We start from the raw sequence: 23,843 nt of genomic DNA, 5'->3' as shown, positions 1-23,843 counted from the left end.
AACTTGGCTAAGCTGGGTCATGAACAAAATTAAGTGGCTAGCTTCAAGTATTTCTCCTATGAGAGTCAGGATTATCATGGGAGGGCATTAGACTTCAGAGGAGAAAAAAATATCATTTATACAACATTTTATGGTTCACAAATTGACTCCCTCACATTAACCCTAAAAGATAATATGAACGTCATCTCATTTTACATAAGGAAACTGTTGTCAGAAAGCATCGAGACTACAATCTAGGTATTCTGATTTCAGGGCCAGTAAATTCAAATTTACCATTTGACTTCTCCAAAAAGGTCAGAGTTTACAGAGATTTAAGTTTAACCCTCCCTAATAATAAAAACATAAGAAATAGAGAGAAATATATAAAGAAGTATCTTTTCTTTAGTGATAGTCAAAGTTCAGTCCCTGAAGTCAATATTAGTAACTGAAGAAAGAATGTTTGAATTCTCCCTAGATACTAAAATATTTAACTAGCTTTTCCTAATGTTAGCTACAGGAATTAAAGCTAGAAGATATGATCTACCATTTACTTCTATCACATATGCAATTTTTAAGCTCCACATTAAATTTTTGCTTAAATAGAATACATAAGTAGGTTTCATAAACAATTTAAGATCATCATACCATAACAAAATTCCTATAAATGTGCATGCTAATAATTTAACATTCATATTATTTAATAGTTTATAAGATTTATACATTTAAACTAATTTGGTCCTCACAATTCTGAGATGGTGGTACAAGCATTATCCGTCAGGAAAATTATGTGACTTCTCTGAGGTAACATGTTAATAAATGAAAGCAATGACTTAAATCCTGATCTTCTGGCTCCAAGTCCAATGCTCTTTCTAGCAGGATATAAACATGGCTAATAAACCTCAAAATAGAAGTTAGCTTTTTTCTACATTTATAAATACTTAACAGATTAAATTTGTAGGCAAATAATAAAACTAGATATGTCAAACTTACCTCTTGAAGGGCAGTAGCCTTGTGTCCTGTGACAAGTCGGCACATGATTATGTGTTCCAACAATATCACTTGGAAAGATGATAAGATAGGACTGCAGTCTAACACTAGAGAAAGAATCAAGGAAATTTGGACAATAAGAAGTATACAAAAAGCATGAAAATCAAAGAACCAAACTTAGGGAAAATGTACCAAAAATGTGCTGATATGGTACCACTAGAGGGAACTACTGCAACATGGATTTTCATTCCCATAATTCTGCTTCTGACATTAAATATTCTACATAAAGACATATATCAGTCAGAAAGAACTAGAGATAATTTAGTCCAAACTTCTCATTTTACAGATATGAATATTTAGGTTTAAAGAGGGGAAATGATTGGGGTTAAAGTCATGACAGAGTTAAGCTCATGACAGAGTTAAGACTAGACCTAAGGCCTTCATCCTCAAAGACCAGGGTTCTGTTAGATCACATTGTCTTTCATCTTACTTACTTTTTAACTTTTCGAGCTGCATGAGTGCTTTGTCTGTGTACTTTTGTGCCTTCTCCAAATAGCCAGCTTGCATAGAGTGCATTACTGTCACCTGACAAAAAAAAGAATATTAATAAGGAAAAAAAACACCTCAAATCTTTTTTTTTTTTTTTTTTTAGGTTTTTACAAGGCAAATAGGGTTAAGTGGCTTGCCCAAGGCCACACAGCTAGGTAATTATTAAGTGTCTGAGACTGGATTTGAACCCAGGTACTCCTGACTCCAGGGCCGGTGCTTTACCCACTGCGCCACCTAGCCGACCCTCACTGCACCACTTAGCCACCCCTCCCAAATCTTTTTTTAAATTTTTTTTTGTTTTTGTTTTTTTCAAGGCCAATGGGGTTAAGTGGCTTGCCCAAGGCCACACAGCTAGGTAATTACTAAGTGTCTGAGACCGGATTTGAACCCAGGTACTCCTGACTCCAGGGCCGGTGCTTTATCCACTGCGCCACCTAGCCGCCCCCCAAATCTTTTTTTTAAGAAAGATTTTATTTTGAGTTTTACAATTTCCCCCCTAATCTTGCTTCCCTCCCCCAACTCCCCCACAGAAGGCAGTCTGTTAGTCTTTACATTGTTTCCAAGGTATACTTTGATCTAAGTTGAATGTGATGAGAGAAATCATATCCTTAATGAAGAAAAATAAAGTATAAGAAATAGCAAAATTATATAATAAGATAATGTTTTTTGTCTTTGTTCAAACTCCGTAATTCTTTCTCTGGATACAGATGGTATTCTCCATCGAAGATAGCCCAAAATTGTCCCTGATTGTTGTAATGATGGAATGAGCAAGTCCATTAACGTCCATTAACGTTGATCATCACCCCCATGATGGGGTGTACAACAACCTCAAATCTTTAAAAGATATTATTTTGGCAATTTGAACAGAAAGAATTTATAGCAGTCTAATAGAAACAGAGAAGTTTATAGATTTAAAGGTTAATGAATATTATTCTATTTAGTTGAAGAAACTAAAGTCCAGAGAAGTTAACTGACTTGACCAAGATCACAAAAAGGTAGGGGCTGACCTCAAACTTGAACTCATGACTCCTGATTATCAATAAAATGCATTTCCTCCCAAGTTTTTTTTGAAGATTATTGCTTGGAAGTAGTTTGAGGTGTGGTATTGCTAGGCCTCCTTTCTTCCCATATTTTTCCATGAATTCTCATGAAATTCTAGACCTTGTATTCTTCCAAATAAATTTTGTTATTTTTTCCAGTTCGAAAAAGTAATTTTTTGGTAGTTTGAATAAGTACAAAATTTAAGTAGTATTGCCATTTGTTTTACATGGTTCTGCCTAACCACGAGTAATTAATATTGTCCCCAATTATTTACTATAGCTTTATTAATACAATTCACTTTTTCATCATACCACGTAGCCCCTCTCAAGAGGAAAAGCAACTAAACAAGAAAAATACCACAATCCTTAAACCATGTCATACTGCAAAGAAGTTTACTGTCCCATATTTTACATGAGGCCTTACCTTAAGACTATTGAAATAAAAATACTGGTTGATCTTATATACAACTCTGTGTATATACACTCAAGTGATTTCTGTTCACTATAATGTCTCCTCAACCTCAGGAAATATGCTTACTTCAAAAGAATCCATCATTTTTTTAGGTGGTTTTTTTTTTGCAAGGCAAATGGGGTTGAGTGGCTTGCCCAAGGCCATACAGCTAGGTAATTATTAAGTTTCTGAGGCTGGATTTGAACTCAGGTACTCCTGACTCCAGGGCCAGTGCTCTATCCACTGTGCCACCTAGCTGCCCCAAATCCATCATTTTTGAAAGACTCATTTCACTCTTATGTTTGTTCCAATGGAACACATAGTCCTTCCCATTGTTATAATGACCACAATTATTAGATGAGAAATACCTAGCTGCCTAATTCTTGACTCACAGGCATTTATCTCCTTGTTTCTCTGTCTAAAATCTAGTGAATAGGGCAACTTTATAGTCATGAAAATGGCTTATACTTAATAATGTAATCTAAATGCCAGGCTGTGTTTTCAGTGGGAGGAGCTATATGTATTTGAGCAGACTATAATGCAAAACTTTATGTTGTGATATAGTAGAAAGAACTACTTACCAGGTAGACCAAAACACACATGTGCTCTTTGGGTAGCCAATGAAAGAGGTCAGCAGGATTGCTGGGTAGAATTTCATCATCATGAAGAGTGGAAATAGTTTGAATACACTGCTGAAGCTGCTTTAGACAAGGCTTCACACTTTTCACCTATAGGAAGTTAATTCACAACAGTTCATTGTGTTGAGATGAATACAATGGAGATCACTATAAATATGTTCCATTGAATCACTCATGAATTCTAACTCTAGATTCAGGCATAATGGACATAGACTGGACACCCTGCTTCCAGAATCTGATCTGGCAGACCTCTATGCATTCTTTCTCATCTTCCAATCTTTTATATTCTAATAGCTGTGATCACTATGATCACCTCCAGCCCCAGAAACCTTGGGACTTGTCACCCTCTCTCAAAGTATCAAATAGTCTTCACATTCTCCTCTTCATTTTTTCATCCTGAAAAGCCGTAGTTAAGGTTAGCAAGGAACTGATTAAAATATAATGAATAAAGTCAACAAACATATATAAATGTTTGGAAATGGCAAATAGTCTAAGGTAATTAAAGCAGAGTTTAGAGGTCAGTCATGAAAGAACCCTTGAACCCTTTTGGTTCTGTTTATGACTTTCTATACTTTGTTTGCTCACAACCATGGAGGTATTATATCTTCTACCTCAAGGGTAGGTTTTTTAACTCCTTTTTATGTTTTGTATTTTCCCATTAGAATGTAAGTTCTCAGACTGTAGGGACTTGTCTTTCTTGTTGGTTGTATTTAGATCACTAGTTCTTAGTATAGTATCTGGCACAAAGTAAATGCTTAATAAAGATTGTTGCCTGCCTGAGTAGAGTTCCCAGAATCCATGACTAAGTTTCCTAGTTTAAAGCTGGCTTAGCTAGATTGCTCAGCAGGATTGGGCCTGGACTTCCATCTATTTTTTCCCTAGCTTCTTGCCAGACAGAGCCTCTTCCTCTTAAAAAGTTCTGTGGTCTTTATAGCTCCACCTCTTTTCCAGGAAATGAGAACTTTCTTAATTCTCCTTATTTACTCAAAAATTCACAAAGAGTAGTCACTTCTACATTGATCAAATAAGACTTCTGGCTATCCTCACCTTTTCCCAAATAATAAGTTTGTAGGGCCTTAAAAAGAATTCTTTATTTGAACAGAAGTTTCTATAGATCAGGATGAAACCTGGAAGGCAGGCTCCTGGAGCCTTACAGGCCCCAATGCCCTTTGAAAAATGAGAGCAGCTGCAGTCAGTTGCACTTTGGGCAAATTAAATGTTGCACTTGGGTTCTTGACAAGTTGCCACATGGGGCCCATGGGCAGGCAAAATATGAAGTGTTACCACAGCCTGCCTTAAAGATAGCATCTGCTAAAACTCTTTCTCTTCAATTCTATTCAGGCACCAGATGGTAAGATGAATTCTTCTGGGCATGAGGTACAGTGTGAAGAGTGGAAACTCTCTAGAAACGAAGGGTTAGAATTTCATGTTCTACTTTTCTTGCTACTGTCTGAATCCATCTGTAGACTCCAAAGGCATTATGCTGCTCAATGAGCCAGGCCTAAAGACGGAGCAATGTTCCAGATTTACTGTTCACAGACCTGCTGATACTCAGCAGGGTAAGTTGCAACTGCTGTTCCTAAATCAGCTCTCTGAGCCTTGCTTCATAAAACATTTTCCTCACCTTTAAATGATTACATTTTTAGCTCACCGCCTCAATTTCTAGTTTAACCGAAGAAGCAGTTTCCAGTACACTATTTTAATATAATCCCACTTGTAATGTGTCTAAATTTTGTAATGCAACAAAAGCACAGGTCACTGAATCGAAATCTTCACTGGAATTATTGCTTATTTCAATTCATAAATATAGACTTTGAACTTTGTTAACAGAATTTATACTGAGCCAGTTTCTAAAGTGGGTGTGACAAGGCAGGCTAGAGACAAAGTTCCAGTAAATGAGTAGCAGTTTAATTACTTTCATTGCAAGGAACTGATATGCAAATCTCAGGATTATTCCTGATTGAAATTCCATCTTGCTGTAGTGGAAGCAGATATTATATACATGATCATAAGGGGGAAAGTGGATCATAGAACAATCAGTTTAGGGCTTGAGTGATTATCTCAGTATAAGCCCAGCAAGAAAATACAACACTCATAGAAAGTTTTAGGAGTCCTGACCATCCAAGCAGGACAACACAGGTATCCTTCAGTTCTCTGGAAATAGTCAAGTTGATTATTCAGTATTGGGTACTCCATTATTCTGCTTGGGTACAGATCAGGCTATTCATTTAATACAGACAAGTACAGGTCAGGGAAGGAATGCAGGCCTGTCAAGATTTAATGAATAACTGGCTGTTTGGTTTTCACTAATTCCCAGGCCAGAGTCTGCCTGTGAAAAAGATCACTAGAAATGAAATTATTATTTTAAAATTCATTATATATCATATTGAACAATATGAAAATCATAATTCTTTTAACAACTTCAACACTGATTAGCAATAATTTTTAAGAGGAATCTCTTTCTTACAAATATAGATATAAAATAGTTACACACCTGTCCAGCATCCAAGTAGTGTGTCACTTGGAGGACCAAGAAGAACACTCGGAGGGACTCCTTCTGTATGGGGTTCCCTTGCCAGTTTTCAACTATTTGTCCACAAAGTGTCAGAAGGGGGTGGACTTCTTGCAACTTCCTCTCCATCAGAAGGAGCTGTAAGAAAAGGCTATTTGGGGTTTTGTTTTGTTTTAACTTGATTATTTCTGATAGCTTCAAAAGGAATAAGTGGTTGAAGTGGTTGGGTTACAAGCCATGTCAACATGGAACAGAAAACTTCTCAAAGAAAAATCAGACTATACCCAACTTGAGATTCATAGATCAGCTAAATAATAAAGCTGTCAATAGCATTGGAACAAAACATATCAATGAACCTCTGCCTATCTGTTCCTTCTATCCTTCTTCCATAACTAACTCATTCAGCTTACTTGACAGTCATGCAGATAAATTAATGGGTAAAATCCCTACTGTTATTCCTTTTCATATTCTCATTCTCATTCATTCACTCCAGCCATATTCTATATGCCAGGTCTCTTTTACTACCTGTCAAACTCCAATATGGAGTCAAAGATGCCTTTTTCAATCCTGGATGTCTCCTTCTCCCTTCTCCATTTATTTTTGTCTATGTTTAATCTATCTCCTTGTATTAACTGAAACCTAGCTTTTCTGAGAACTTATCTTGAGCTCTATGTGCTAGCATTGATTACATCTCCCCCCATTCTGAGTGTAAAGATAGACTGAATAAAATTCACAGAATCTCTGAGATAAAAAGAACTTCAGCAGCATCATATAGGACACACATAGAAATTGCTGAAATGAATCTAGTGCAAATGATACCTAAGTTAGAATCAATTCTATACTTTAACAGAGAAGGGATATCCAGTCTTGAAGGAAAACTTACAATTGTTTCCCTAAATAATAACTTTTGGAGAGGTCTAAATGTTAGGAAATTTTTTTGGACATCAAGCCTTAATTTTTCTATTTCTAAATTATATCTATGTCTTTTATTTCTATCCTTTTCAATATATGCTATCAAGAAAAGGCTACTCTTCTTTTTCAAATATTAGTACATTTACTTTTCTTCAATCTTATAGTACTTTGCATTTTCTTTATTGTCTTTTAAGGATCACCCAGATAGTCCAGAAATCACATTAGTCAATCTTTTGGTACCCTATGCATGAAGTTCATCTGGGCTTACTGACCTGAATTCATTCCGAGAAGCTAGGTAACTCTCTTATTATCTCTCTGCTTTTCTTGGAGTTATGATCATCCCATCCACTCTGAGTAGTCATTCTATCCTTTTTAAAAATTACAAAGCATCTTATGTGATGATCAACTTTGGTAGATTTACTTCTTCTTGGCATTGCAGTGATCTAAGACAATTTTAAAAGACTTGTGATGGAATCCAGAGAAAGAACTCTGGAGTGGGAATGCAGATCAAAACATACTATTTTCAATTTTTTCTTTTGCATAATTTTTACCTTTTGTTCTGATTTTTCTTTCACAGCATGAATAATATGAAAATATTTAACATGATTGTGCATAAAAATTGGAAATCAGTAAATGTCCTTCAATTGGGGAATGGCTTAGCAAACTGTGGTATAGGTATGTCATGGAACACTAATGTTCTATTAGAAACCAGGAGGGATGGGAATTCAGGGAAGCCTGAAGGGATTTGCATGAACTGATGCTGAGTGAGATGAGCAGAACCAGAAAAACATTGTACATCCTAACAGCAACATGGGGGCGATGATCAATCTTGATGGACTAGCTCATTCCATCAGTGCAACAATCAGGGACAATTTGGGGCTGTCTGCTGCAATGGAACTTACCATCTATATCCAGATAAAGAACTGTGGAGTTTGAATAAAGACCAAGGTCTATTACCTTTAATTTAGGAAAAAACCCTGAAATCTTATTGTCTGATCTTGCTATCTTTTATACTTTGTTTCTTCCTTAAGGATATGATTTCTCTCTCATCACATTCAATTTAGATCAATATATATATATATATATATATATATATATATATATATATATATATATATATATACATATACATACACACATATACACACACACACACACACACCCATGGAAACAATGTAAAGAGTGGCAAATTGCCTTCTCTGGGGGGTGGGGGGAAGGAAGGAAGATTAGGGGAAAAATTGTAAAACTCAAAATAAATAAAATCTTAAAAGAAACAAAACCAAAAAACATGATTGTGCATGTATAACCTATATCAAATGACTCACTGTCTTGGAGAGGGAGAGGGAGAAGGAAAGGAAATGATAGAGAAAATTATGCAAGAATTTATGTTGAAGACTATTTCATATGTAATTGGAAGAAAACAAACACGATGATGTTTAAAAAAGAGATGTGGAATTAAAATTTTTTTAAAAATTATAATGTAGCTTTAAAAAGTCCATAAAATTCAACACTGATGTTTCATTGTGAATATGGAGGTGACACTGAGAGGGATAAAAATTTATAGATTATATAGAAGTCTCATATATATGTTTTTTTTAAGGTTTTTGCAAGGCAAATGGGTTTAAGTGGTTTTCCCAAGGCCACACAGCTAGGTAATTATTAAGTGTCTGAGACTGTCATACATATGTTCTTCAAGAAGAGTTGGGAAGTACAAGACATGGAAGATACTGAATAACATTGAAAAAAAATCAAAATGATTATATAATAACAGAGAACAAGCCAGTGGTTATTTAAGTGGAAGATATTTCCAAATCAGTTCTTTGTGCACATATAGATAATTGACTTGTTAGGCAAGGATCAGAAATAATAACAAATTAAAAGAATGCTAACAAGATGACACAGCAAGCAAAGGAAGCAACACTAACCTGACCTACTTAATTAAGCTACTCACCATGAAAAAAGGGAAATGGTTACAGAACAGACATGGTAATATCATCACTTTTACCTAAGGAAAATGTCATTAGGAGACAAAGAACCTAGAAACAACCATAGCCAACAAACATTTTTCATCTTGACAAGGGGAGAGATGGAAAATATTAGGCAACAATAGTTTGCAATAAACCATTATTAAAATTTGTTTGCAAAAATCTTTCAGATTATGAAGATCTTGACAAGACAATGATGTCAAGAAATAGGAGATGCACTGGAGAAAAAAATTTATACAAGGTCTAGTAAGAGATCCAATTAAATTAACTCATCCTGAGAGCATTTAAGGATGAACCTGGAAGAATGTCAAAGATGGAAAATGGAAGTGATCTGTCAACATTTCCTCAAAATATAATTTCTGATAGAACCAAGTGATTCTGTTATCTCTCTAACATTACAATTCTGGATATATTATATTATGAAGTATAAGGGGCAAAAAGAAAATAAAGTAAGGAAGAACAATTGTAGTAAACCTAGTCAGGCTGTACAAGTAGAAGTGCCAATTCTGGAGAAGTTGAGGGTTTGGTTTTTAACATATCTGAAGGAGAAGAGTAAGCATGCTAAAGACTTGGAAGAAATCATGGATCTGATCATTGCTGAAAAAAGATAATTGAGAAAATAATTGCTAATATATATGCTTATATATTAAAATCCTTATGAGAATAATTTACACAAATATCGAGGGAATGTGAGAATAGATTTTCACAAATAATAGCAGTTACATCTTTGCAGGTAGTGCAAGGATATATATACTACAAGACCTCACTGTGTTTATTGTTTAACTTCAAAAAAGTATTTCATTGATAGAACAAAATGTCTCTAACATTCTTCAACAAGATGTCTCTAGTGTATATATTAACATCACATGAAATTTATTGAGAGATATAACAGAAATAGCACTGCACAATGACTATTAGTATCAAGTCAGATATTAGTAATATATATATATATAATTACTAATATATTAAACAAGGTAAACATTAAGCAATTAAAACAAGAATATGTGGTATTAAAGGTGTTTGTTGCTGCTAAGGACAAAAGAAGGTTTTTAAAGAGAAAGGTTACCCTACAGATGCTGAAGTTCTTTATAAGCTACTATTTTCTTATGACACTGAGATTCCAACTTGGAAGTCTATAGAGCCAAAGTGAGATACAATCATTCAGAGTTTACCCTAACCATCCACTAGAGAAATAAATGAGAAAAAACCCCCCTATTTTCCAGATTCTGATAGGTTCCTGGAGGAATAGCTCATAGAGCTGGTCTACTAGTACACATATCTTAGACAAATGCTGAGGATGGACAATGCACTAGGCTAAGAATGAAATGGGAAGAGCAAGCAACATTGCATTTGAAAAGTTGTGCAAAATTTTAATGGCCTGAAAGTAAGGCCCAGCAATATTTTAAGGTTTTGAGTCATGGAATATTACAATCTACAAGTTACAGGTTAATAAAAGGGAAGCAGAGACATGTATAACTGAGAACTAGTAAGAGGGAGAAATATACTGATTAGGGAAAAGCTAAACAAATTATATGAAAATTTGTAGAAGCAATGGGAAAATATTGTGCCATAAAAATATTAAGAATTTGGAGATGTATGAGAAGATTTAATGGGAATGATGCAGAATAAAGTGAGCAGAACCAAAAAAAGCAACTAATATAGTGACTGCAAGGTAAATAGAAAGAACAAATGAAACCAAACACTATGTGATTATAGCGACCAACCTTGGCCCTATAGCAGGGTTGAAAAGATGTAAATCTCTTTTCTTTTACTGCAGAGGTTGAGGTAGGGAAGGCATTACGGAGACATGTATTAATAGGGTTGATGTAATAGCTGTTAGTTGTTAGTTAAATTACTTTTCCTTTTTTCATTGGTTACAATAAGTATTTGGAAATGACTACGATGTGAAAATCAAAAGCAATAAGTAAGGGATGTCAATGGACAGGCTGAATAATCCATGGGTCAAATTCAATACCTGATGCTTATTTATACTTTGGGACAAGTTATTTAAACCTCCCCTTTCCTGCCACCCCCTCTCTTTTTTTCTCTTTCTACCCACCCCCTCACCTCTGAGAGCCCTTCCAGTTCTAGATTTATGATCTTTGAAGGCCAACAGTATATTGAATCATCCACTTGAGTTGCATATATGGAAGGACAAGGACAAGAATTGCATAGGAGGTGGGAAAATATTATTATCTGAATTACTGGAGGGAGTATTATCCACATTGATGAAAATATAAATTCATTAAAAAAAGCAAAGAAAAAATAAAATTCTTTCTTTTAGTTTTAGGTTTATCAGCCCCAGCTCAATTTGAGCTTAGTACATCTGATGCTATTTTTATGGGTCTATGTCATGCTTTTGTATTCATCCTCCATTATCCATCTTTGCTTCTATTATTGATATGTCTTTTTTAAAATGTAAGCTGGTCCATGAGTTACAGATATGTTCGCATTGGTCTCTTTAGTCAACATCCCTTGTTTACTTGAGAGCTTTCCATTTTTCCTGGACTGACATACCTATACAATTTTGGTCTATGGACTCCTATCTAGCCCTTCCTCTGAACCTTTGAAATCTGCTTTTCAGAAAAATCTACAGTACAGAACATTCCCTTCTTTCCTCTATCACAAACTTCAAAATAGGAAAGGTCATTTTCCCCTAAGTTTCCTATCATTTTTTAACTTTAGCAATCAGTTTCTTCTTGTGAATAAGAACGGGGTCCAGAATATCAATTCCCCTTGCTGGTTCATCTTTTTTTTTTTTTTTTAAAGATTTTTCAAGGCAATGGGGTTAAGTGGCTTGCCCAAGGCCAACGGCTAGGTAATTATTTTGTCTGAGGTTGGATCTGAACCCAGGTACTCCTGACTCCAAGGCTGGTGCTCTATCTACTGCGCCACCTAGCCGCCCCCTGGTTCATCTTTTAAAGGATGAAATTGTCATTAATAAGGCAAGCCAAGAATGTATTCACTTCCTTCACTTTCAGCACAAAGACAGTTTCAATTGTTGTCCAAAAACTGAATTTTCTCTCCCTAACTGCAACCAAATAAAATAAAAATTTCTGGATTAATGTCAAGATGGATCCTCTCCATTTTCCATCATTATCAAATTCTTTCCCTCTGACTGTGGAATCTCCCTGCCTTTAATAGATGACTCTCCTGACCTTCATTTCTTCTTGTTAAAATTCCACCCTTCTTTCAAGATTTCTTTCTGGTGCACTCTTCCTTCATGAAGTCTTTCCTGAACTTCCCAAATTTAAGTGATCCCTCTCCTTCAACTTTACTAGAACATTTTGAAGATCTCTGTCTTTGTACATTTCATTTCCCCCCAAAAGATCATAAGCATTTTGAAGATATAGACTATGTTTTTTTTTCTGTTGTACATCCAATGCCTTTCACATTCTCGGCACTTAGTATTTGTTGAATTAGATCCATCATATCCTCTTTTGTACTGTAACTATTTATTTGCACAAATGTCTTTTTCCCACTAGTAGGCAATGAGTTTTTTTTTTAAGGTTTTTGCAAGGCAAATGGGGTTAAGTGGCTTGCCCAAGGCCACACAGCTAGGTAATTATTAAATGTCTGAGACTGGATTTGAACCCAGGTACTCCTGACTCCAAGGCTGGTGCTTTATCCACTATGCCACCTAGCAGCCCCAGGCAATGAGTTTTTAAATAGCAGTCTGTGTCAAAAAACTTGGCATTCCTAGGACAGTACCTTACATACCACAGATATTTCATAGGTGTTTACTGAGCCTTAAATTATTTATTTATTTATTAGGGCTGAAGAGAAATTCTACTTTTTTGAAAACAGCAGTAACAATGAAGGCTCACAGCTATCAACTGCCTAAAATACATGTAAGGTCAAAATGCACTAAGATTTTTAGACAGCCAGATATTTCTGTTTTCCTTAAGTTCATTTAGCTTTTTGGAAGATATACTATTGGAGGTAAACATTTTAGTCAAACAATAACTAAAATTTAACAAGTTTTAATAATCTTGATACTTTCTTGAAGTTCTATTCACTAAGATGCCTAGTCCATCTCATTCCTGTGTAATCCTTATCCTGGAAAATTAAAAAACAAACTTTACTTACCATTCCCTTACTCAGCAAGAACAGTGCCCTGAAAAAAAGAAGCCAGAGTGAGAGCCAGCCAAGGACTGAGTTGCTAAAACATGATACTTAAATAGGCAAATATAAACAGGTAGACAGGTTGTACATTAATATTTAAAATTCAATTATTACAGTCAGAATTCTATGAAGGTTCATCACACACTGCTATGGTTAAACTACACTAGCAGGTGACAAGTCACCTTGCTATTTGTTAATTCCTGAGTCTTAAGTTTCCTCATCTGTAAAATGGGAACAATAACACTTGATGTACCCACTTCTTAAGAATATTATGAAGTATTGTTTAAATATTTTAGTTGTGTCTGACTTTTCATGACCCCATCTGGGTTTTTTTTTTTTTTGGCAAAACAACTGGAGTAGTTTGCCATTTCCATATCCAGCTTTTTTTAAACATGATGAATCTGAGGCAAACAGGGTTAAGTGATTTGGTCAGGATCACATGATTTATATAAAGAACTGTATAGATAAAGGTCATGTGTTGGTGTTAGGGAAGGTTTTGCGAAGACACCACAGCACAAAACTGACAGCAATGTCACAGTCTATGGAGCCATAATGATATAAACCTACTTTTAGGTAGTTCTGTATATCTATACAGTTCTTTATATAAATTGTGTTTCACACAACTACCACAGGAGACCAATAGTCTAAGTATTATTATTTCCAAGCTATAAAAGAAGAAAATGAGGATCAGGGAACTTAAATTATTTGCTTGAGGTCAAATTGCAAAGCAAAGATTCACCTTTAAGCTCTCTGGATCCCATGTGGGACACACATATTTTTCATTGCCTTTGCCATTTGAAATTCACAATTTAAGAAAATGTTTAAATCTAATTAAATTTGTTAAATTATCCTGGGCATCATTTTATGCTCAGATATACAGAATATTTAATACTGAGAATTTCTGTATACTATACCCTCTGCAGATAAAAAATGCGGATTCCAGTTTAGATTATGTACTTTTTTTGGCAAGGTAAAATCTGAGCTATAGTTTTAGGTCAGAATAAACAGAAAACATTAGAACTACAAGTCAAAAAAAAAGACAAATGATTTTTCATGGAAACCTGACTGTTATACCAATTCAGATTAGTTTATCTATTGCTGAGTTATTCCAAATAAATTTTGGAATGACTAGGAGAAGTAAGGAAGAAATCAATAAAAGGAAGAATGTGCAAAACCAAGGAAGGAAAGGAAGAATGTATGCATACCTGGTATATTCTGATCCTACTACTCTGGCATATTCTGCTCCTACTCCAAGTAAGTCACACGCAGATACCAAATCTTTTTCAAGCGTGTGGAGTTGCTAAAAAGGAGAGGAGAAAAACTTAATCTTTTCATTTCAAATGTTTCTATTTTAAACAGCATGTCACTTTTTATGCTACCATACATTTTTATTTGCTAACAAGTTAAAGTTTGGCCTTACCATTTTTCAATAATTATCTCTATGTCAGCTTTGAATTTAACTAGATGGTAATCTTTATACTCTACAAATACTTTTGGTACATTAGTCTATTTCAACTATGAAATATATTGTTTAGTTTAATGATGCATCAAATGTATGGTAAACAATGAACACTATGTCCATAAAATTCCTTAAAGCAATTAAAAAGATGGAGGTAAATTTACACCTGACAAGTAGTATATGTCAAAAACCATAGTTAGATACAACAGATACCAGGGTTTCCTAAAATAAAGGATAGGGAGAATAACATCATTTTGTGATAAAATACTTCTAGGCTGTTATTCAAATTATGATGGAGTAAAGAGGCACGAAAAAACCAAAAGACTGGAAATGTCATAACTCTTCCTAGAAGCCTGACTAACACTATATTTCCACTGTCCATTATCCTGGTGTTAAGTCTAGGTCTTAAGTTTTGTGCAGATGTTCACATTTTAAGTTATTTTATAATCATTTCTTATGTCATTCTAAGATCACTTGAAAAAACTATTTAGCCCGGGGAAAAGAAAAACTTTTGATTATTGTCTTCAAATTGCCAAAGGGCTCTCTTAGCAAAGCAGGATCAGACTTGTTCTTCAGAGGACAGGATGAAGACTAATAGGTAGAAGCCTCAAGGAAGCAGGTACTGACTCAATATAAGAAAGATTTTAGAAGAGATAGTCAAGCAGATTGAGAATGTTATTATAGCTTCAGCTTCTGAGATCAAAGGATTTATAGTTTGAAAAATCCTTGGAAATCACCTCCTCTCATCAAATGAGGTGTGGAAATCACCATACTTCATTTTATAAGAGGGTAAATGAGACCCAGAAAGGTTAAGTAACTTGTCCAAAGTCACATGGCTATAAAGTGGCATCAGGAATTTCAACCCAGGTCTTTTGACTCTAAAATTGTTACCCTATTCACTATAGCACAAGGGATAGTGATAACCTCTAAGGATCTTTCTAATTTTAAGATTCTAAGTACGGAAGAATAAAGTAGAAAGGAATCCTAAATTTTACATGATAATAACTGTGGTCTATACAGAGCTTTGTAGAATATTCTCTTGCTAGCAGAAATCAGCTTCAGTAGCTTGAGAAGTCATAATGCTGCAATTTGTCTAGTTTGGCTTCAATACACTCAGGCGGGTGGTATTTTGGAAAATGAGTACTTTTGTCTTAATGGGCCAACAAGAAAGGCTTAGACTTTCAAGTTCACTTCTTAAGGACCCAGCAAATCCGGAAATAAATGACATCCTTCAAGAAGGTATGTTGACTTTTTTACTTCAAATTTATGTAGGCAATAAAAGAAACAAAGGAAACATAATCCCTTCACTTGATCTCACCATCCAATTTGTCATCCTATGTCTCTTTCCCCCTTTAAGTGCATTCTCTTAGGGAAAAAACTACCTATATTCTGGCTTCACCTTCTCACTGCCCACTTTTTTTTTTCAGACCTATACAATTTGTCTTTCAACCTTATCATTCAATTGAAACTGGTCTCAATCAAGTTGCCAATGATCTTTCATTGTCAAATCCAACGACCTTTTTAAAAAATAGTCCCGGTACTTAACTTTACTGCTACATCTGATACTATGGACTACTTCTGAGTCTGGGTTTTTGTGACATTGTTCTCTTATGCCTCTCCTCCTAGATCATTATACATGTTCTACACTCTATGTATACTAAGACTCTATCTTTAAATCCCCCCCCCCCCCATCTCTTGGTAATCTCAAAACCTCCCATAGGAATAACTATTATTTCTATGAATATGATTCCCAAATGTATGTATTTTAGCTCCAATCTTAATCCTAAATTGCAGTCCCACACCAACAATTGCTCATTTAATATCTCTTATTGGATGCCCCATAGGCACATCAAATTAAACATGTTCAAATCAGAACTCACTATCTTTTCTTTTTTTTTTGTTGTTGGGTTTTTGCAAGACAATGGGGTTAAGTGGCTTGCCCAAGAACACAGAGCTAGGTAATTATTAAGTGTTTGAGGCCAGATTTGAACTCAGGTACTCCTGACTCCAGGGCAGGTGCTCTATCTGTTTCACCTAGCCGCCCCCTCACTCTCTTTCCAAAAAAAACCAAAACAAAACCAAACCAACAAAAAACCTCTCCCCCTTTTTTTAAAGCTTTCCTATTTCTGTTGAGGGCATCATCATACTTCTAGTCACCCAGGTTTACAATCTTGAGAGTTAACCTGGGCTTTTTCCTTTTGCTCAAATCTTGTATACAATTAGTTGTTAAGTCACATCAATTTTACTTCCATATTAGAGTTCTCATCTGTCCCCTATTTCCCATTAACGATTCCCTACTCCAATTCAAGGCCTCATCACCTCTTCCATGAATTATTACAACAGTCTCTTATAGTCTCTCTAGCCTCCTGGCTCTTCTTTCTCCATTACATCTTCAACATACTCACCAAATTTATATTCACAAAGCACAGTTCATTCCAGACAAATAAGGTTACCTGGGATTCCCCATCATGATCTTCCAACTCCTACTTCCTTGCCAATTCCCCATATCTACAATATACTCTCATCCCACCTCTGCTCAGTTCAGGTACCCCCTCCTATAAGAGATTTCTTCTTATTCCCCAAGTTGCTAATAACCCTAATCCACCTCATAATCATCTAGCACCTACTCTGTAATAAATTTCTGTGTACCTTTCCCTATAAGCTCAATAAACTGAAGGGAAGGAGAATGTATTTTTTGTCTTTGCATCCCCTTGGCCTATCAGAATGCTTAACAAATAAAAGGTGTTTAATAAATGCTTGTTGAATGAATAATGAATTAATATTTTCTGAAAGGTTCCAAATTTTCCTATTCCCCACATGTTCCCTCTTTTTTAACCTTTTTTAAAATTTTTGTACAAGTGATTTTTTTTTATACATTACTAAAATTTTTCTTGTTTAAGAGTAAACATAATACCCCACCCCCCCAAAAATATAGACCCTCATGAGAAATAAAGCTGTCTTGGGTGGATCACATTCTTTATGATAAGTCCATCACAAAAGCTACTTCCATATTTTTCTACTGTTGCCACTGCTGATCGCAACTCCCTCCATCCATACTTCCCTACTACCATATTTTCTCTCTCCTTTCACTCTGTCCCACTTCTAAAATGTGCTGTAGGGTAGCTGAGTGGCACAGTGGACTGATCACTGGCCCTGGGGCCAAGAGACCCTGTGAGATCTAGGAACCACCCGGTCCCATGGTCCCAGACAGGCCACCCAATCTCAGGCCCTTGCAAGAGGTAAAAAAGAAAATGTGTCATATCTGACAGCTCTCTCCCATGATCCACCCTCTCCTCCATCACCCACATTCCCCCTCTCTTTCCCACTTCTGTCCTTTTTACTCTAGATGTCTATACCCCATTGAGTGTATATGCTATTTCCTCTCCAAGTCATGTCTTATGAGACCTAAGGTTCCCTCATTCCCCCTCACCTCCCCCCGCTTCCATATCACTGCAATAAAAAAAATCTTTTATATGAAATATCTTAGCCTATTCCACCTCTCCTTTCTTTTACTCCCAGAACATTTCCTTTTTTAGCCATTGACTCCATTTTTACAATATATCTCATCTTCAAATTCAGCTCTCTCCTGTGCTTCATCTATATAAGCTCCATCCACCTGCTCTATTAAGTGAGAGGTTTCACATGAATATTATCAGTATAATTTTTCTATGCAGGAATACATATGTAGTTCATCATCAAGTCCCTTCTCCTCCACTTCACCTGAGTCCTGTATTTGAAGGCCTAAACTTTCAACAGGAACCATCAAAATTCCCCTGGAAGAGGATGTTCAGTTTTGCTGGGTAGTTGATGCTCAGTTGCATTCCAAGCTCTTTTGCCTTCCAGAATATTATATTCCAAGTCCTTTTAGCCCTTAATGTAGTTGCTGCTAAGTCCTGTGTGACCCTGACTGCAGTTCCACAATATTTGAATTGTGTCCTTCTGGTTGCTTGTAATATTTTCTCTTTGACTTGGGAGTTCTGGAACTTGGCTATAATATTCCTGGGGATTGTTTTTTTTGGATCTATTTCTCAGGGAGATCGGTAGATTCTTTCAATTTCTATTTTGCCCTCTGCTTCTAGGATATCAGGGCAATTTTCCTGTAGGAATTCTTTAAAAATGAGGTCAAGGCTCTTCTCCTGATCATGACTTTCAGGTATCCCAATAATTTTTAAATTATCTTTCCCAAATGTGTTTTACAGATCAGTTGATTTTTTTTTTTTTAGGTTTTTGTAAGGCAAATGGAGTTAAGTGGCTTGCCCAAGGCCACACAGCTAGGTAATTATTAAGTGTCTGAGACAGCTCCATTCTACATCTGAAGCATTTGTTTTCCTCAGAGAACTTTCTTACCTCTTTTTCCATCTGGCCAATTCTACTTTTTAAAGTATTCTTCTCCTTAGTAACTTTTTGAACTGTTTTATACATTTGACTTATGCTGGTTTTTAACATGTTTTTTTCTTCAGCTTTTTTTGGATATCCTTGACTAAGCTGCTGACTTCGTTTTCATGTTTTTCTGCATCTCTCTCATTTCTTTTCCCAATTTTTCTTCTATTTCCCTTACTTGATTTTCAAAATATTTTTTGAGCTCTTGACATGGCCTGAGCCCAACTTCTGCTTTTCTTGGGAGTCTTTAGATGCAGGAGCTTATACTTCCTCATCTTTAGATTGGGTATTTTGATCCTTCTTGGGATCATAGAAAATGCATTTCTCAACGGTGTTCCTCTTTTTCTCTGTTTACTAATTTCTCCAGTCTGTCCCTGGTTTTGGAGTGCTTCCTGAGCTTTTGAGTATTATTGGGACACCCGCCCCCCCCACAAGGATCTCAGTGTGTGAGGTTCTGACTGCCATCCTGGTCTGTGAATGACCACAAGCGCACCCTTCTGCCGCAGGACTGAAGTGGCAAGGCCCCTGTTCTATGGGGGGGGGGGGGGGGGGCGGGGGGGGCGCGGGGCTAGACTGCGATCAGGATCTGAATGTGGTCAGAGACCAGAGTCTTGTTCCAGGTACAGAGGACAGTCCTTGGAAGTCTCCCCTACCTTTGGTGGACAGTGGACAGAGCACTCAGGGCTCGGTTGCCTGGAGGCTCCTGCTTGCTGGCTCTATGTCTACTTCCATTTCTTGGATCTGGGCTGCCTCAGGCACCACAGTTGTGCTGACTTTGCTGACTGCTGCAACCACCCTGAGGGCCTGGGTTTTGTGTGCTTGCTCCGGCAGAGGTCCCTCACTGATCCTCCAAGTTATGCCTGGTGCTCCCCAGGGTGTAGGTCAGAAAACTGCTCCTGCTGTCATGAGCTGTGGCTACCAGGTGCCTTAGGGCTGCCTCTGGGAAGCTGAAGTTTCTTCACTCTGGCAGGCTGCTACCCTAACCCTGTGGAGCGGAGCCTTTCCACTATTTTCCAGGTTACCTTGGTCTGGAGAATTCCCCGCCTTGATCTTTCTGTGGGTTCTGTCTCTCGAAAATTTAGTTACAGTTATAATTTTAAGGTTTTTGAAATATTATGGAAAGATCACCTAGGAAAGGCTCTTCACTTGTTGCCATCTTGGCTCTGCCCCCACATGCTCTCTTTTTAACAGTTGGAGAAGCAAGGTTGAAATCAAATCTTCTACTTGGTCAGTTCCTAAACTATTCTAAAAATAATCATTTCACATTTATAGGTCACTTTCTTCCACTAGTTACATTCTGAAGCCTCATCATAGCATGAAGTTGATTCTGAGTTCCTGAAATCTATACTAGCTGAGCACAAGTTCTGACATATCCTAGAAAATTGGAAAGGCTTTTCAATTTAGGCCTGATGCTAGTCTGAAAGCCTGTCATCTGAAGACTTGACTAGCCAAATGTGAAGATCTTCCTCAGTTTAACTAGAGGGTAAGGAATTTTCTGCTACAGCAACTTCTGAAGACTACATACTAAGTCGGAGAATGATTCTGATTTGTGTCCCCACTTTACTGATAAATAAGTTCAAGGTTGTTCAGTTATCTGCTTATGGTTACATAGCTATATAAAAAGAAAATATAATTATGATTCTCAGGCATTTCTCATCTATAAATAGAGATAATACTCACTGCAAGCTGAAAGAGTAGTCTACAGTGCCAGTAAGGTGTTTGCTGTGAAATCTGAATTGCTTTACGCAAGAGTGGTTTTGCAGCATCAACTGAATTCTGAAAGGATATTTTTAATTTGAAAAAAAAAAGTTAAAGAGATTATTTACATTGTAGCTTCAATTTCTGATGGTTGCTACTAGTCATGCTTATCAAAGGTTTTTGGAATACGTGGAGGGAGATTTCCCCAAGTAAAAACTAATCATTTTTTTTTGTTAGCTTTGTAACAGGGGCATTGCATTTTTTCATATAACAATTTATCATTGGACAAGTCTGAAATAATCAAGTACAGAACTTAATATGGTAAAATCAGTGTAGACCTTTAGTCTTACTTATTTTGCACTAGACTGTGGTACCTTTTTAGATGAAGCTCTCAACCCACCATTATCCAAGCTCTCTTAAATAACATTATATTTAAAAAGACTATTCAAATAAAAGTACTTAAGCTCATTGAATTAAAAAGTGTTAAGGAAAATGATAAAATCAAAAGTTAGTTGGGGTTACAAGGAAGAAGGCATAATGAAACAAACTTGGATGATCTGAGTTGTATGAAATAACCACAAAATTAATTATTCCCTTTAATTTCAGTAACATTATTATTCTGAATTTATTCTAAGGAAATAATTTATTTAAACAAATAAGTTTGTAATTGCCCTATACTAGCAAAAAGCTGGAAGCAACCTAAATAGTCAGTGTTTGGGGAATAGTTAAACAGACTATGATAGGAATATCAAAACAAAGGAGTATATACTGTTTTGTTGTTCTAGTCATATAGAATGGAATATTAAGAACTGTATAAAAATATGTAAATCATACACAGTGGAAAACTAAAAATTTTTTAATTTGCATATAGAGACATATGTACATATGAAATTATAAGGTTCAAAAGGAATTATACAGTAAATTACTGATACGGGGAAAAAGGAGCCTAAAAGTTTATATTATGATTTTGCTCTAAAGTGGATGAAATATACTCATGAATTTTAAGTTTCCATGCAAATAGGATTAGTCTTCAGACTAAAGATATTAATCATAAAGAAATCATTTGAGATTTATTTTCTCTGTCCATCTGTGTATCATTATAAGGGCTTCTTGCTAATGTTTTAAAATTTTATATATATAATTATAGACATATACAAACATATATATATATATATATATATATATATATATATATATATATATATGCTAGAAATAGGGTATCTGAAGTAGCAAAGTCTTGAAGTATTTTTAAAACTAAAGAAATTCTAAATTTAAAAATTATTCTGGGAGTGGCTAGGTGGAGCAGTGGATAGAGCACCGGCCCTGGAGTCAGGAGTATGTCAGTTCAAATCCGGCCTCAGACACTTAATAATTACCTAGCTGGGTGGTCTTGGGCAAGCCACTTAACCCCATTTGCCTTGCAAAAAAAAAAATTATTCTGACTTTCTCTTTGTAATAGCTATTAAAAGAGTGTCTCAGTTTTTGAATGACAACAACACGTTCTTACCTCCTGGCAATACAGCTCAGATAGAAGACTTGCTGCTTCAAATTTGACATCTTCAAACTGTGGAATCTAGTGACATCTAGTTAAGGAAATAGGAAAACTGCAAATTATATATATGTATATATATATATTATATATACATATATACACACATACATACACATATATAATATTGCAAAGACCTATACACATCAATCATAATGATCTGCAGTTCCAATGCTAGTGGATGACTAACATTTAGCCTTTTGCATCAAGTTTATGACATACTGTGTCATCTAACAGGGAATAACTTTAAGAGAAATAACAATGAAAAGGATACTTGTTGGGATATCAACCACTGTAAGAAAAAAGAAAAAGGGATTAGATAATAACTGATACTGACATAGCAAAAATTTACAAGGCATTTGAGGTGAAATATTTTGAGATCATGTATTTATGTCATCTCACGAAAAGAAGATTCATTCTGGGGACAGAATTTATATACTCTAAAAAGCCTATCTAGCCTGGCTTTTAAAATTCTCCACAATCTGGCCTTACCTAGCCTTAGTTCACACAGCCCTTTCCTCCTCTACTTTATATTTCAGTCAGCTATACTGTTCCTTTGTTCCTAAAACATATCCTGGACTTTTCTGCCTCTAGATCTTTGTTCACTCCCAAAATTCATCTAGTCTTTATCTATGTTAATGATATCCTAAGCCTACCTTAATGACATTGCTTTCAAGAAATCTCTACTAATTCCTCTCCACTAGTAGTCTTAGCTTCCTCATCTGACTTTATAGTACACACTGTGTTACTCTTACAAACTGATTATATCTGCATATAATGCTTTTCTCCCTCCCCCTCCCCCCCCAAATTGGGGGGATGTAGGATGGAGGGAAGAGTTAGTGGGTTGCTAAAAGCCCTCTATAACATCTCCCATTCTATTTTTTATGTACTTGTCTCTGATGAATGTGACCCCTCTTGCAAAGGCCATCCCAATTTGTACTTTTTCTTGTTCAGTTGTATCTCCTCCAGGATCTTGCCTCTTCAATTCTTCCCTTCTCTTTCTCTCATTTTCAATCTTTCTTTATATGCTGGTTCATATAAAGTTTCTTACATCCTCAAAAAATCTTCTCTTGATTTTGCTATTTCTACTACTATATTTCTTCTTTTCATAGCTAAAATCATAAAAAGGATCTATATTCATTACCTTCATTTCTTCATCTGCTGGTCAATTCTTAATCTCTTATAATATACTGCCTACTTCCACACTTGATTGAAATGGTCCTATCCAAAGTTACCAATAGTCTTTCATTTAAGGCCATCTAGTCTCTCAGTAGATTGACACTATTGACCTTATTTCAGTTACTCTCCTCTACTGACTTTCATGATGCTGTTTTTCTCCTATTTATCTCCTTACTTAGTTCCACCACTCTTTTCATTTCTATTATTACTGGATCATTATTCATTTCCAGTCCCTTTATCACAAGTGTTTTCCAGGCTTGATCTGGAACCTTCTGAGTTTTGTTCTCTATTATAGACTCTTAAAAATATCTAATTAGCTCCTTTTGGTTAAATTAATCACCTCAACACAAATAACTCAGATCTATATATTCATTATCACCAAATGCAAGGTAAAACATAC

The 23,843-nt window shown here is 35.7% G+C and overlaps 1 protein-coding gene across 1 annotated transcript in view; it reads right to left on the bottom strand.

Annotated features, from left to right (window-relative positions):
- Window positions 1-23,843, bottom strand: part of MAU2 (MAU2 sister chromatid cohesion factor) — an 88,979-nt gene that overhangs the window by 45,336 nt on the left and 19,800 nt on the right. Inside the window, exons 2-10 of the mRNA XM_074204200.1 lie at window positions 22,539-22,556; window positions 22,223-22,288; window positions 20,698-20,793; window positions 14,384-14,478; window positions 13,143-13,170; window positions 6,139-6,294; window positions 3,588-3,734; window positions 1,461-1,551; window positions 970-1,073 (exon numbers count right to left, since the gene is read on the bottom strand). Of these exons, the coding sequence (XP_074060301.1) occupies window positions 970-1,073; window positions 1,461-1,551; window positions 3,588-3,734; window positions 6,139-6,294; window positions 13,143-13,170; window positions 14,384-14,478; window positions 20,698-20,793; window positions 22,223-22,288; window positions 22,539-22,556 (801 nt within the window). The remainder of the gene's footprint in view (window positions 1-969; window positions 1,074-1,460; window positions 1,552-3,587; window positions 3,735-6,138; window positions 6,295-13,142; window positions 13,171-14,383; window positions 14,479-20,697; window positions 20,794-22,222; window positions 22,289-22,538; window positions 22,557-23,843) is intronic.

The sequence above is a fragment of the Macrotis lagotis genome, chromosome X, assembly GCF_037893015.1.
Source record: "Macrotis lagotis isolate mMagLag1 chromosome X, bilby.v1.9.chrom.fasta, whole genome shotgun sequence".
Taxonomy (NCBI): domain Eukaryota; kingdom Metazoa; phylum Chordata; class Mammalia; order Peramelemorphia; family Peramelidae; genus Macrotis; species Macrotis lagotis.
Note: the sequence above shows the minus strand (reverse complement) of the source record. Positions and strands in the feature narration are given on the sequence as shown.